Source organism: Symphodus melops (genome assembly GCF_947650265.1).
Source record: "Symphodus melops genome assembly, chromosome: 14".
Taxonomy (NCBI): Eukaryota; Metazoa; Chordata; class Actinopteri; order Labriformes; family Labridae; genus Symphodus; species Symphodus melops.
The window spans coordinates 20,852,376-20,865,910 of record NC_136704.1 but is presented as its reverse complement, the minus strand read 5'-3'; the positions used below and the strand labels follow the sequence as shown (position 1 = coordinate 20,865,910).

Sequence of the window (13,535 nt, the reverse complement as noted above, 5' to 3'; positions counted from 1 at the left end):
AATGGGTTATTCATTTACCACAACATGAATCACAACTAACGTGTCTTTGATATATTTTTTTAATTTCAATAGAATATTTTTGGTTGTAAACTTGTAAACACTCCTGCACACCTTTTCTTTGTGCTTCAGATCTACCCGGATGAGGGCCACTTCATTCACAGTGAAGCAACAAGGCAGCACCTCAGTCAGTCCCTGGTGAACTTCTTCGAGGAATGCTTCAGACTACCAGAGATCGTGTTCGAGGAGGTGCTGGAAGAGGAGAGTGAAGACGAGGGTTAGCTTGGCCTCCCGAGGCTTCTGTGCCCCAGAATATTTTTTCCCCACCCATGCGTTCGATTACCTAAACCTTCATCCTGTCCCTGTGCTCAAGCACAACCTCAAGCATACAGTTGTCCACAATATGCAACTCTCACCTGTTGTTGCTCAGTTTGATTTGGTTTGCATTTGGGCTCCCTTTGTCCGCATGCTGAACCGGAGACTGCCTTTCCAGCAGACGGCGATCTATTTCTACATCCATCCTCTCATCCTCTGCCCTGAGTTTAAACTTTAAGGCCCTGCAGAGAGTCGACAAAGACCGAAGAGCTAACGTGATGTTTTGGAATATACTGATTGGTAAAACATGGTGGTGTCCTCCACAGCAGGATGGACGAAGCTCCTTAAAAGCAGAAGGAAGCATCTGCTCTCACACAGACTTTTCAGTTGTGAGGGGAAAAACCTTATAGCACATAACTCGTGGGCTTGTATATTATTGAAAATCAGACGCCTGGTGAAAAAGCACTGGTTGCCAGTGTTCATACTGCGTGTCTGGAATTGTGCAGATTCTGGAAATGTAACTATTTTTAAAGTCGTGAAGAACTTTCATGTTGGACTGTGGTTGTGTCAGTTGTTCTTACAGTATGTAAAATAGCACACGAACATTCACTCGGCTCTTATGGATATATTTTCTTCATTGTTCATGTTCACCCTGATCTTCGTTTCATCTTGTAGCTTTATGTTCTGTTTTTTTTTTCAGATTAGCTGCAAAGATTTGGTGACAGGTTAAAGCAGTGTTGGTAATTTTTGAAAACGTGCGTGATTTTGAAAGCAGCATTCCCTCACTGCTCCATCTGCACCCAACCCCTCCCCTCTGTGCTCGATCAAGGTCTTGAAGCAGACCTCACCTAATTCTCTGAGTCTGGGCTTGTGTACACACGGAATAGAGAACAAGCAGGGAGGCATGATTGTCCCATCAGATTGGTACCTCGTCCCAGAACTTGGTCAAAGTTTTTACAGGCTTATAACTGCTACAGATGATCGATTTTCTACTTCCCTTTTTCAGAGCAAGAGTTTTTCATTTCTGTCCGGACCTGAAGACAATTTCAGCCAAAATCTCAAAAAGTGCATCTGGAGAAAATTACCAACCCTGCCTTTAACTGAAGGCAGATGATGACGATGAAATATGTCTTGGGTTTCTTGAAGTTAATTTCTGACGGTTTTACTGTGAAGCGTCAGTTTTAGCATATGTCTTTAAAAAAAACAAAACATTACATTGTTTAGTCACCGTGCCTTACTTTGTCAGAAAAACATCCTGCTGCAGGACTACACTTATGAACCACAATGACGCTAACTTTATAGAAAATAGTTTGACATTTTGGGAAAAACGTTTATTTGCTTTCATGTTGACAGATTAGAAGTTTAGCTTCTCTTCGGTCTTGATTTTTAACATAAAAATAGAAGCTGGCTAGCCTGGCTGTTACACTATACTAGTCATGATTTTAACCAGCAGTACATGTATCGTCAGTTAATCCTGAATTGTTTAAATTCTTGACCGTTCAGAGGTTATGACCTTGGCTATTTTTAGCTTGTTTGCATTGTCTATGTTAGGCTAAGCTAAGCTAAACTAACCAATTCCCTGGTTTTAACTATACATTTATGGAGAGGTTTAACCGTATTAAATGTCTTTTTTCACTTAACCCTCATCAAGAAAGCTATTGGACGAGTTTCCCAAAATGCAAGCTATATTTAAAATTTAATAGCTGGTACAAATGGCCTATATGTGGTTAGTTACTTTTAAAAAGCCAATCATTTGATTGTTGAACTGAACAACAACAATGATTTTTAATTTAAAAATTCTAATTCTCTGCCCTAAAACATTACACCTTACCAAAATGTACAGAATTTGCATGCATCATTGCTTATACAATTTGTAAGACAGGTAGGTGAAGGAACTTGTAACCAGTACAGAAACTGCAGGGTTAGATAATGAAAGTGGTCTTACTTTACTGTTAACTGGCTTAATTGAGAGAATACATTGATTAAGGGTCACATATTGTACTATTTACCATGTATTTCCAACACTAATATGTCCTTATTCGGTCTTCACACCCCCCAAGTTTGAGAAAAGTCCATCCTTTCCAGGTCGTTTTCCCTTTGTGACATCACAAAGGACTGTCACCCCTCCACCAGGTAGATGATACTCCCACAGTTTGTTCTGCACCTTTGAGTCCGCCCTTTCATTGTAAACACTAAAATGCCAGCCACATCCCCTTCCAGATCGGGTTGTGGTCAGACACAGCTCATTTGCATTTAAAGCGATAGAAACAGAAAAGGCCTATTTTGAGCAAGGCTAAAATTAGAGGGGCTTATACATGTGAAAAAACACAACATAGGAGTGGACTTCGGGCAAGAAACTCCTCAGACATGTTTTAGGACCTTTAAGACGTATTTTAACATGTTAAAAAACAAGAATAATATGTGACCTTTAAGGTTGAGGGCAAAAAGCCGGTAGGATAGTGTAATACCCTGAGAATTGATGTATCTATTTAAGAAAATGTATGAACTTAAAGAATCAAATAAGCAAACAGGTAACATGATTATTTCTTCAGGCACATTTAGTTTTCCATGATTTTAGTTTCTTATTAGAATGGCCATTTGTGTTGCTTTTCAGTGCATGTTACTAGGTCAATTGCAGCACTCCCCGATAGCTCAGTTCCACTTGGTAATTTTGACATCTTGAATGTTCCTTACTGGATTGCATTAATTACATTTCCAGTGGTATTGTGATTGAGATCCAAGTCTCGTCAGTTTGATGTGTAAATGTTATTCAAATATCATTTTATTCTGAAAAAAAAGAAACAATATTACCTGAGTGTTATTTGTGCATAAAGCATTTTGGAAGATACATCTGACTATTCATTTCTGTTCTCCTGTTGCTGTCCTTGAATTCAGTTGATGTTGGACTTTACAAATGCAAACGGATAACATTGAACTTTCCTGCCAGTTATCGAAGACTTTTTCAAGGCGCTCACCTTTGTAATCCAAAGCATAGAAGAAGATTGATGTCAGGTTGTGGCATGAAGGTCAATGTTAGAATAAAACAATAGATATTTTATCAGCCCTCAGTCTCTTTTTGATGCTCTTGTGGTGGTGATTGGTGGCTTTGGAGAATATTGCTGTAATAAGATGTTACCTGCCATCTAAAAACAAGTGTATCCTGGTACATGTGTTACACAGCTACATTAGCATTCAGTAAGGATCGATTTAGATTTGTTTTTTTCTCTTCTTAACCATCTCTTTGGTCTTTAAGAAATGTAGAAGTTAGTATTTGGCATTTCAGATACAAACGCAGCACTGTATTCACAAGCTAGCTGCTAACAAAATGCCATTTAATTTCATCACATCACTTGACCCTTTTTGAAAAAACTCATCTTCTTATACGTTACATCTAATGTAGTCACAGTCTCCAACCTCTTTGGTAACAGGTTAAACATTGTGTGCAGCAAGTGCAAAATCAAACAAAGCAAATCACATGCAAACATTCACAAGTCACAGGATTGAGACAGCCAATCAGAGGCTGAGAAGCGAATTCAAACAGCCATCCGTATCAGAAATAATAAATTTGTTCGAAAATGCTGCTGGAGTGAGCGTAAACAGGACTGTAGTTGTAAATCAGGGCTTGTTTCTCCTCCTCCTCTGAGGCAAATCTGTGCAAGTTCTTCCTGGCTGTAAGAAGAAAAATCAATCAATACCAGATTTACAGATCAAAATGGTTTCATGCTGTAAAAAAACTACTGTTATAAACCATAAATAATGCTGTGTTCATACCTTCATTGACAAAAAATTCAGCCGCATAGAAGGTGGTCTTTATCGCTGAAGAAGAGTGTGGGATGTAAGCCAATTTCCATTCAAATGCGTTCTTCTCTGGGTGCCACTGTGTCCCGTAAATTGGATAATCATAAGCTGCCGAAAAGAAATAACAAAGAAAAGTATTTCTTTGTGCTATTTCTCACCGTAAACTTGTGTCTTACTTAGATTTTACCTTCCACTGTTGACACAAATTCAACTCTTCCATCTGTATTAGTGGAGAGGACTTTGTAGAAATTGTTTAGCTCCTCATTAGTCTCATGAGTCTGAAAGAAACAGAGGTTATTTTCATTAAATGAACCCCACTTTGCTCCTCTTTTTTTTCTGTTTTTGAAAAAATGTATCAAGGGAGGGAGAAAAATGTCATATCTTAAATTCAAAGTTTGAGATCGAAGCAGCGTAGTGACATACCGACAGTGCAATACTCCACTTGTGAGCGTTCGCCGTCAGCGGCTCAGATGTCAGCTCTTTCATCAGCTCTGCAGGAAAGCCTTTAAACAGACGGCTGTCTCTGGTTTCTGTGAAAAAAAAATATAAATATAAATATATATTTTCAAAGTCCTTCATTTCAGACACTTTCACATTTTCATACAATATATAAGGACTGCTTCTAGTGTTGTACTTGAGATGGGTCTTGGTATCATTTTTAAAGATGTGGTCTTGTCTCGGTCTCATGAGCATTTTTAATCTGCCTCGTTTTGCTCTCAGACTAAGCAGACTGGATTTTAAATCAAGACCACCACTAATTGGCTATTTGTCTATCATTACTTTGATAAGAAGGTAAACGACTCTCTCTTATATTCCAAATGACATTTTTGTCTGCAGGTTTCGGCCGCAGCATTTCAGGTGTTACAGTTATGGCACAAAAGATGACGATTTTTTAAATAGGTATTTATCGTCTTGCTCTTGACTCGGTTTCGAGCCCTAAATGAGATAAAATATGTACAAATATGTCAGGAGAACTGCAGCTATGTTATTGATAAGTAACGTACATAACCTTATAAGGAAAAAGCCAAACCATTAGTGAAGTCCAGGTGCAGTGCTACATTACTTGTGTTGGTATTTACAAGAAGGTTTTTTCCACTTGTCAAAACAGTCAACTGCTCATATCCAAGACAAGTTCCCCACACCGGAAAATAGTCGCCTTTCTGGTTCGCCTGAAACAAAACGCATAATGAGGCATAATCAAACACTGATACTTTATTAATCCAGCTATGTACAAGTATTTTAAGCTTTTACTTCAATTGCCAGCTCATAAAGGATTTTTGCAGCCCTTGCATAACCAGATGAGGTAATGTTGGCCGATCCACCCGGGTAGAGGATCCTGTAAACGAAGGAACAACATGCAGAAAGTGAGTCCGACACACCTTGAAACCTGCTCATGTACACAATGTTGTGTGCTCCCTTCAAAGAATAAATACAGCAGGTTGGGTATTGCAGTAAAAAAAAAAAAATTAACTGGGGCGCCAGTAGTCTAGTGGAGTGTGACGCAGCGCGCACCATGTGTAGAAGTCCTCAAGAGTGGGCGGCCCAGGCCACATTGTGACCTCTGCTGTTGTTCCTCACTCTCTCGCCCTGAAGGAGGACAGTCGATAGAGTCAGTAGCTCTATCGACTGTCCTCCTAACTCTAAAATATAAGATAAGATATAACTTTATTGATCCTCAATGGGGAAATTCCGGCGTTACAGCAGCAGCAGTACAGAATCAAAAAAAGTCAAAAACCAAATAAAATAGTAACACAAACATAAATACAACTCCAAAGTAGAAGGGGGGGGGGGGATATATACAGAGGACTACAGTGGGGTGAGCTCAACAGGACAATGAAAAACATAATGTGCAGTGAATGGCAGGTTAAAGTGACCAGTGAAAATTTTAGAGTGACGTGTGATCAGTGGATTACATAAACAAAAGAAAGTAGATATATTTTAACTGGTTTGATACACTTGTGGCCCTCCCAGACTGTGCTTGCTTTGATCATCATTAAAAAAAAAAACGTTAAGTAAGGGGTTTACTGCTTTAGAAACACTTATTACCCATTTATGGAGTTGAACAGTGATTTATACTCCTCTAGTGTCTGGTTAATCCTGTAAACATACAAAGAAAGAGGTTAGGTTGTTCTACGTGTTTTTATACAAGCTTGTACTGTGTCTGTTACTTTAGATAAAAACTCACATGACAGGGACGACCCTCGCTCCTGCGGACTCCAGCGACTTTACATAAGAGGCAGCGATGTAGGAGTTTTGATTGAGTTGAGGCCTGCGAACCTCTTGAGCAAGAACACCTTCATAGAAGAATGCAAAAGCAGTTTAAACGCACGACGTGAGCACGATGTCACTTTTTTTAAAGCTTAAACTAAAACTAAAGAAAGCCAAACGTAGCCTATACGTTTAACAAACCCCGAGAGAGCTCAGTGAAGGTTAATAAACTTACCGATAATTGGTCTGTCATTCCTCGTCACTGAAGAATAACACGACGTACATAAAAGAATAAAGCAAATCAATGGCAACATGGTTTTGTCTGAATGTAAAACAAACGCGAGCTGGTTGTAAATTCGTCTTCTTCAGCTGGTGTACTGGCGAATAGTGCTGCCGGACAGTCTTGTGCCCCTATTAAGTAGTCTACGCACGCCCCTAAATCAATGTACTTACATTCGTTGCCTTTTTTTTTTTTCAATATAGCATGAGAACGTGCAAATAAACTGAGACGAGGTGAGACATACCGTGATTTTAATTTGATTAGCACTACGGAAGCGTTTTTTTTTTTTTTTTTTTTTTTGATTGTTTTTTTTGACAAAGAATTAGGCTAACATACCGAGGAGGCTACCTGTTATTTGCTGTCCAAGACGCTTCCGAGGTATTTCGGCTAAATGTTTATGGAGGGCTACTTATTTATTTTATTTGACTGAACGTGTGTCGTTGTCTATGAAGGAAAATGTTTTATTTTTTGACATATTGGCCAAGCAGTAGGCATGTATTGGATGTAGAAAAGAAATACAGTAGTCATAAATTAATTATAATGATGATGATGACGATAAAAGTTTACATACGTATGTATGTATGTATGTATGTATGTATGTATGTATGTGTATGTATGTGTATTTATTTACAGTATGTGTATGTATGCATGCATGTATGTGTATGTATGCATGCATGTATGTGTATGTATTTACAGTATGTGTATGTATGCATGTATGTTTGTGTATGAATGTACTTACATACAAATAAACAGCTTAAAATATTTTACTGCAAACACATTTTATTTCAGTATACAACCACCATTTACAACTCCCCCTTAAAATGTAATAAGTGAAAGATAGCAACATTCATTGTTGTGTGTACATAATACAGCAGAGAAAATGAAGCACAAAAATGTCACTTCATCAAAAGCATTTCTTTATTGACAGTGATGTTATACAGTATGCTTTTTTTTACTGATTTAGGACATGAAGAAGTTGCATGGTTAAATTCAATGTATACAGTTCTAGTTTTCTAACTTCTGAAAACAACTTAGGTCATGACATCACATCCTGTCTGATTACTGACCGTAAGGCGATTCACTTTTACACCAGCAGCAGCCAGCTTATCGTGCAGCTGAAGGACCATGTCCTCAGTCAACACCCGAGTGCGAGCCAGTATCCAGGCGAAGTCGACGTGAAAGAGGCCAAAGTAATCAGAACAAGAGTACACCAGAGCATATGAGTGATAGTCTGTGGAGAGGACCCAGTATGGAGCATCTGGAGCACCTGGACGCAGGTCGCATAGAAAAATGTTCGGCAATGTAGTGTTTTAGAAAATCTTTTTAGAAAAAAAAAGAGTTACAAAAAGAGTATATTTACCTACAAAGAAGCTGACATCCAGAATAGCAGGTTGAGACGAGTTCTTAACTTTGGCAACACCCTCAATTGAACTTATCTTCCCATTCGGCCTGTGAAAAACACAGAACGAAAGTGCAAGAAATATCTTCCTTCCATACTTATCCCAATGCAGGTTACAATGTTGAGCAGCTATGACCACAAACTAGCATTATTTGTTCTCAGGCAGCAGGTTAGTTAGATCCTTACAGCAGCTCTGCATTGCGAACCTTGACAGTCCCGTCATCGAGCAGACTGTATGTAGCCTGGTTACATTTTCCTCTTTCAAACATGGCCGGTAGCTTCTCTACTTCATACCAGGTGCCCATGTACTAGAATGAAACGTGCAATGATTCTAAATTAGTACAGGTGATTTTTGATGACACGTTCAACCCATTAAATTCAAACTTGTGTATCAAAATGTTCAGAAAGGCAACACTGCATGGATCTGAAAACCACTCTGTGAACAACCTGTGTAACATTGAAGTTCTCTTGGACGGACGGCTGTGGACAGTCGCCTCGGTGGAAAGACTGACCCTCAGCTGCTGCAGCAGTCAGGAGAAGAACAAACAGGACCTTTACATCAAGAGGTGAACCGTTAGTGTGGTTAAACCACAATATTGTATGATTAGTAGACATTCAATGACTTTTAACATATTTGTCACTTTAAGGCACAGTACCTGGAAGGTCTTCATGTCCAAATATTAAAAAAAAAATTAAAAAACCTCACAAAAATCTTTTCTGATGTAAAAAAAGGAAAATCTCGAAAAAGATGAGCAAGTTAAAGAAGAGTGAAAGAACTCAATGTCTCTAACTGTACTCTATCATGTACTCTAACTTATTACCACAAGTACAAGGTGAAAACTTTTAGAAAAAGTGACCTTTGGATAGTAAATGTGTTTGAGGAGCTATTTTTAGATTGTGACATTAGAACCTTTCACATTCAGTGTGCAGCACAGTCGTCTCACATCCAGTACAATGTACTACTTTTGTTTCATCTAACCATCTATCTATCTATCCATCTATCTATATATCTTTGCAGGAATACTGAAACAGATTCAAACTAAATTAATCTGAAGAATTTGTCGTAGGAATATTACAAACATCAGTCTGTTTGTGTGAACGTAGAAAGTTCTCTGCAGCAAACAAAAACTGTAGCCTATGATATACTGTTTTAGTTTGTTTTTTTTATAGATCTGTGTATTCCTCAGAAGGGTACTTTCCGGTTCTCTCGTCATGTCAGATTTCAGTTTATCGTGCATTCGAATGAGAAACAAAAGAAGTATACGAAAAGAGAAAACTTTATTCAACGAAGCACCAATATTTATACAAAACAAGTGTTCTCACTTTTTCCCTTAGGATGTATTATTCAGCATGAAATATGTAACTTGTTTCAGAACTTTATTTGTTAAACTAGGTGAGAGTGTAGTTTGGACTGCTTTGACGACATTCTTCAAAAATCTATGAACGTAACATTACACAAAAACTGTACAAAGAATAGAAAAGAGGCACAGAGTGAGAAGAGACAATCATCTGACAAACAACAAACGATAAATTACATTCTTAAATTCTGTCATCTGATTTCATGTTATGTGCTGTGACGGTATAAATAAATCATTGGATTTAAATTAAATAGCCGTTTGAGAGAAAGAACTGCTAAGACGTGAGATCACAAAGATGTTTGAGGAAAAACTACAACACAACACTTTAAGGATAAAATGTTAGAACTAGAAAATGTTTAAAAAAATAATAAAGTACAGTGCATCAAAAATTACTTTGGTGGCAACACTGGCTGTATGCTTGTCCCACTGCTGGTTATGGGACTGTTCAAGGTTAGGAAAAAAATGGTCTTTGAATATTGAGTAAACTCGTTTGAACGTTTGAAACTCGTTCTGTTCTGTAAACAATACAGTGAAAGTCGCACGTTCTGCGTCCATCACAAGTCTTTGGAAAGGTTTCGTTGGTAAAATCAACCACGTTTCAGGACAGCTGCGAATCCCTGCATTGTCGGTCTATTGACAGACAAAAAGACAGTAAGACAATGTTTACGAAGAAATCCTTGACACACCTGGGTTCTTATCATAGACTGTATATAAGAAGTGGACGTTGTAAAAAAGGGAAGCGACAACTAAAGTGTCTTAAAACAGCATTTTTGCTAATGACCATCAGGGGGCAACTCCATCAGATAATTAGGGGGTCTGATTTAATATAATCTAATGAGAATCACAGACTGCATGAAACATGGACGTAGTTTCATCAACGTCACTCGTTGGTTTCTGAGGTGGAGTTTTGAAACTCAATGATGGAGGTTGCCATATTGGAAATGATATCTCCAACTAACTTTCAGTTAACTTAAAAACAGGCAAAGAGGACAGCTTGTAGTCGTCCGCCCATTCCTCTCAATTTGTAAACGTTTGCATAACTCTTAGCCTATATATTTTTAAAATGGATGAGTATAAATCATCTAAAAAAAATCATCCGGTACAGTGTATACAGTTAGATTGTAGGTCCAGACCTTGTGTGCACAAGCCTGAAAAACATCTACATTTCTGCTGTAAAAATCAGCATTTTAACATTGGTGTCAATGGGACTTCAAGGGCTTTTGCAGTGAGCCTCAAGTGGACAGTCAAGGAACTGCAGTTGTTTAGTACATCCCCATTGGCTTCAGTTTTCAACACCACTGGAGGTTACCACTTAATGAGAAAATACTTCCTCTTTATTTATTCCCTTAGTAACATTAAATTAAAGAATTTATGTTCTTGATCTCTCGTTTTAAGTGTTTTCAATGATGTTAATTGCGTTAAATATGGTCCCATCTTGAATAAAATGGACAATTAAGCAGGAAAAGTGTGGCTATTTGTTGATCAACAGATTACAACTATGGCAACCTGTCAATGGTGATGTAGGCATAGCAATGCATATCCTCCCTTTTTTCCAGAATTACTGGCTCCTTTCTCCAGCAACCAAGCTCGAGAAAAGCGAACATGCCACATTCAAGGTTTTAAAAAAAAAGTTAAGTGAGCAAACCAATGTCCACCTCTTCTATACAGTCAATGATACCTACCCTTGTGCAAGAAGCCATTTGTGTCACTTCATTTTGTCATTTGTTTATTTTTTTAAATGACACAGGCGTGTCTTTTTGCAATGACTCCACTTCCCTTGAACAAACAGGTGAAAGGTGCTGCAGCTATCGTTCTAACGTTAGACAATATTTATCACATTCTCTTAGAGATGTTGACATTTTTGCAAATTAGCACATCTGCTACAAAATCGACCGGCCTGTCTGTTGCATTTTAAATGATGTGCCAACTGGTTGAATATAAGGGGAAATCTTCTAGATTGCTTCAAAACACAAAGAGCATCATCGTCGCGTTAGCTTAGACTCCCAGATTAAAACTAGCCTGATGTCAAGAGTTTGTAATTGCCTCTTAATCTTCTTGCTCCTCCGGCAAAAAAAACCCAGAAGACGGAAGAGAAACAAGCCCTTAAATCCTCTTGAAAGACAGGGTGTTAGATGTAATCCTCCGTTTCAAAACAAACATCACAAAATGCTACACAAAGCACCAAAGATCTGCTGAAATCGACTTTGTTAATAAAAAGGCACTCAAACTGTTCCCCGAGTGTTCAACATTTAAGGTGGCCGTGGTGGCTTCTTTGATAGAGTGGTATGAGCGGCGTTTTAATAGTTTTTGTGTGTCTCGATGCAGAGAACGATGTACTGGTTGGAACAGCTCCGAGTCTGCTGACCCAGGAGCAGACCTAAGGTCAGACTCGATGACTGGCCCACTACAGACATGTGGTCCGCTCGCCACGTCTCGCAGTGTTTGTCCAACACCCGGAGACCCCTGCTGGTGGAGCCGTGCCAGATGTTCTTGTGAGGCCTGAGAGAAGGATGATGCAAATTATCAACATTGTTGAATGCATTTTAAAAAATAAGCTACAAAAAGATTTTAAAAGAGCAAAAAAAGAAAAGAAAAGGAAGGCATGAAAGTTTACAGACCAGAAGGGGTCGGCTAAAACATCCCGGCCGTCAAAAGAGTAGATTGGTATCCTGGAATCGATTAGTCCTCCGTCACCAATGAAAATTGACCGCCAGTTCCTGAACATAATGTCTCCCTGAAAGAAGACACACACAGAGCGTCAGAAGCTGCCAGATGTTGTTTTTTTTTCTCCAGAAGGATCCTTTATTACAGATGCTTCAGTGTTAATTTGACCATTGACACATTCCAAAAAATTTTTTTAAAGCTTTCAAATACAAAGGTCATAACGTCATAAAACTACAGAAAATATAGTTGCAAAAATGTGAAAATCAAGTAAAAGGAAAATTTGACAAAGAAAATGGCAGCAAACTCCTGCATGCTTCCTTCCTCTGTTTCTCCTAGTTTGAGTTCATTTTAATAACGCAGCAAAGGAGCAGACTCACCCTGAGGTTTGTCACTGGTAGAGTTTCCCTGAAACCAGGATAGACCACATGGACCAGGTCTTGCCTGTGGGAGGAAATGAATGCTCGGTAGTTTGGAGGTAAACCCATTGCCTTGGCTTGTTCGTAACACATTCGGTCGGCAGTGTCCAAGCCCATCATGTCGCCGGAGTGAGGCTGATTCAGAGCCACCAGGTTGAGCTAAGAGAGAGAAGAAACAGGTCAGTGATTGGCCTACATGATCCCTGCTAGGTTACTGAGTTTAGGAGATGGAAGGAGATTTCTTTTAGATTTCTTTTATCAAGGCTTTTGGTATAAAATATGTGTAAAAGCATCCCCTTTTACGAGAATATTCAATATTCAATAACACGGTCTTATTGACACTCACCCTCTCTGTAACCGAACGCACTCTCTCCAGCGTGCTTCCTCGGATCTGATACGCAGCTCGAGGCTAAAAGAAGCATGGAAAGGTGACACTCAAAGAGTAATCAATGCATATATAAGAGCAACATTCAACAACAACTGAGCAAAGAGACGTGAAAAGAACGAGGAGTACCTCATCTTGTGGGATAATGTTATTAGAGAGGTGGATCAGACTGCCAAGCTACGGGAGAAAAAAACAGAAATGTCTCACATGAGAAAATTCAATCAGACGATTTGTTTTATTCCATGTTTGCTTCATATTCAGAGTCACGACAGCACTCTGTCTGTTTGCGCTTCAGCTTCAGTCTGTTAGTACCTGTATCTCTTTCCAACCCTGTGAAACCTTGAGGTAGAGACAGCCTGTTTCTGTGACGAACGCCAGGGTTCCCTCTGCGTCTCTGACCGTTTGCTGCATCATTCTCTCACGGCTCATAAAGGTTTTCACCTGGAAATAAAAAAAAAATAAAAAAAATTTGATCAGGCACATGTTTGTAGTGTTAAAATATGACTAGGAAACAAAAGTCTACTGACAGGTGCTGCACTGCCCGAAGCTCCAGGTGGTCCAGGAGGTCCTTGTGGTCCGGGGGGGCCGGCAAAGGTTAACGCTGCAACAAAAAGATACCAACACCTTTCTTTAAAAGAGGCTCATTAAAGCTTGTGGTTTGAACTAATAAGCTACCAGAACATAAATATACATGGGTGACATATGACTGCTGAAC

General features: G+C 38.9%; 4 protein-coding genes across 14 annotated transcripts in view; 1 reads left to right on the top strand and 3 right to left on the bottom strand.

Annotated features, from left to right (window-relative positions):
• The window catches only part of dpp6a (dipeptidyl-peptidase 6a), a 205,729-nt gene extending 202,569 nt beyond the window's left edge, over positions 1–3,160 (top strand). For all 6 annotated transcript variants that reach the window (XM_079360889.1, XM_079360888.1, XM_079360891.1 and 3 more), the window contains one exon: positions 130–3,160. In XM_079360889.1, coding sequence (XP_079217015.1) covers positions 130–279 — 150 coding nt within the window. In that variant the 3' untranslated portion in view covers positions 280–3,160. The remainder of the gene's footprint in view (positions 1–129) is intronic.
• A 463-nt stretch (positions 3,161–3,623) lies between these two features.
• ggh (gamma-glutamyl hydrolase (conjugase, folylpolygammaglutamyl hydrolase)) lies at positions 3,624–6,733 on the bottom strand. The gene is made up of 9 exons (XM_079360893.1): positions 6,554–6,733; positions 6,296–6,404; positions 6,157–6,207; positions 5,362–5,446; positions 5,141–5,279; positions 4,534–4,640; positions 4,298–4,388; positions 4,084–4,218; positions 3,624–3,981 (listed from the first exon to the last, which is right to left on the bottom strand). The coding sequence occupies exons 1-9, from the start codon at positions 6,630–6,632 to the stop codon at positions 3,863–3,865; spliced, it is 915 nt and encodes a 304-aa protein (XP_079217019.1). The 5' UTR covers positions 6,633–6,733; the 3' UTR covers positions 3,624–3,862.
• A 759-nt stretch (positions 6,734–7,492) lies between these two features.
• LOC306835323 (apolipoprotein D-like) lies at positions 7,493–8,800 on the bottom strand. 2 transcript variants are annotated; one of them, XM_079361791.1, is made up of 5 exons: positions 8,654–8,800; positions 8,445–8,549; positions 8,184–8,305; positions 7,959–8,047; positions 7,493–7,865 (listed from the first exon to the last, which is right to left on the bottom strand). In XM_079361791.1, the coding sequence occupies exons 1-5, from the start codon at positions 8,666–8,668 to the stop codon at positions 7,630–7,632; spliced, it is 567 nt and encodes a 188-aa protein (XP_079217917.1). In that variant the 5' UTR covers positions 8,669–8,800; the 3' UTR covers positions 7,493–7,629. The 2 variants fall into 2 exon arrangements, with proteins under 2 accessions (XP_079217917.1, XP_079217918.1); XM_079361792.1 differs by having other exon boundaries at positions 7,963–8,047.
• Positions 8,801–9,256: 456 nt separating this feature from the next.
• Positions 9,257–13,535, bottom strand: part of LOC306834742 (uncharacterized protein) — a 97,745-nt gene continuing 93,466 nt past the window's right edge. For all 5 annotated transcript variants that reach the window (XM_079360883.1, XM_079360882.1, XM_079360880.1 and 2 more), the window contains 7 exons: positions 13,348–13,421; positions 13,133–13,261; positions 12,950–12,997; positions 12,782–12,844; positions 12,397–12,594; positions 11,974–12,089; positions 9,257–11,854 (listed from right to left, as the gene is read on the bottom strand). In XM_079360883.1, coding sequence (XP_079217009.1) covers positions 11,653–11,854; positions 11,974–12,089; positions 12,397–12,594; positions 12,782–12,844; positions 12,950–12,997; positions 13,133–13,261; positions 13,348–13,421 — 830 coding nt within the window. In that variant the 3' untranslated portion in view covers positions 9,257–11,652. The remainder of the gene's footprint in view (positions 11,855–11,973; positions 12,090–12,396; positions 12,595–12,781; positions 12,845–12,949; positions 12,998–13,132; positions 13,262–13,347; positions 13,422–13,535) is intronic.

What these genes read in the sequence shown, in the direction of transcription:
- ggh (XM_079360893.1), bottom strand. Translation starts at nt 6,632, where the DNA reads ATGTTGCCATTGATTTGCTTTATTCTTTTATGTACGTCGTGTTATTCT. An exon ending in GAATGACAGACCAATTATCG is followed by an intron (nt 6,405 to 6,553) that starts GTAAGTTTATTA and finishes TCTTCTATGAAG; the next exon opens with GTGTTCTTGCTCAAGAGGTT. An exon ending in AGTGGAGTATTGCACTGTCG is followed by an intron (nt 4,389 to 4,533) that starts GTATGTCACTAC and finishes TGTTTCTTTCAG; the next exon opens with ACTCATGAGACTAATGAGGA.
- LOC306835323 (XM_079361791.1), bottom strand. An exon ending in GTTCGCAATGCAGAGCTGCT is followed by an intron (nt 8,048 to 8,183) that starts GTAAGGATCTAA and finishes TGTTTTTCACAG; the next exon opens with GCCGAATGGGAAGATAAGTT. An exon ending in GGATGTCAGCTTCTTTGTAG is followed by an intron (nt 7,866 to 7,958) that starts GTAAATATACTC and finishes ACCTGCGTCCAG; the next exon opens with GTGCTCCAGATGCTCCATAC.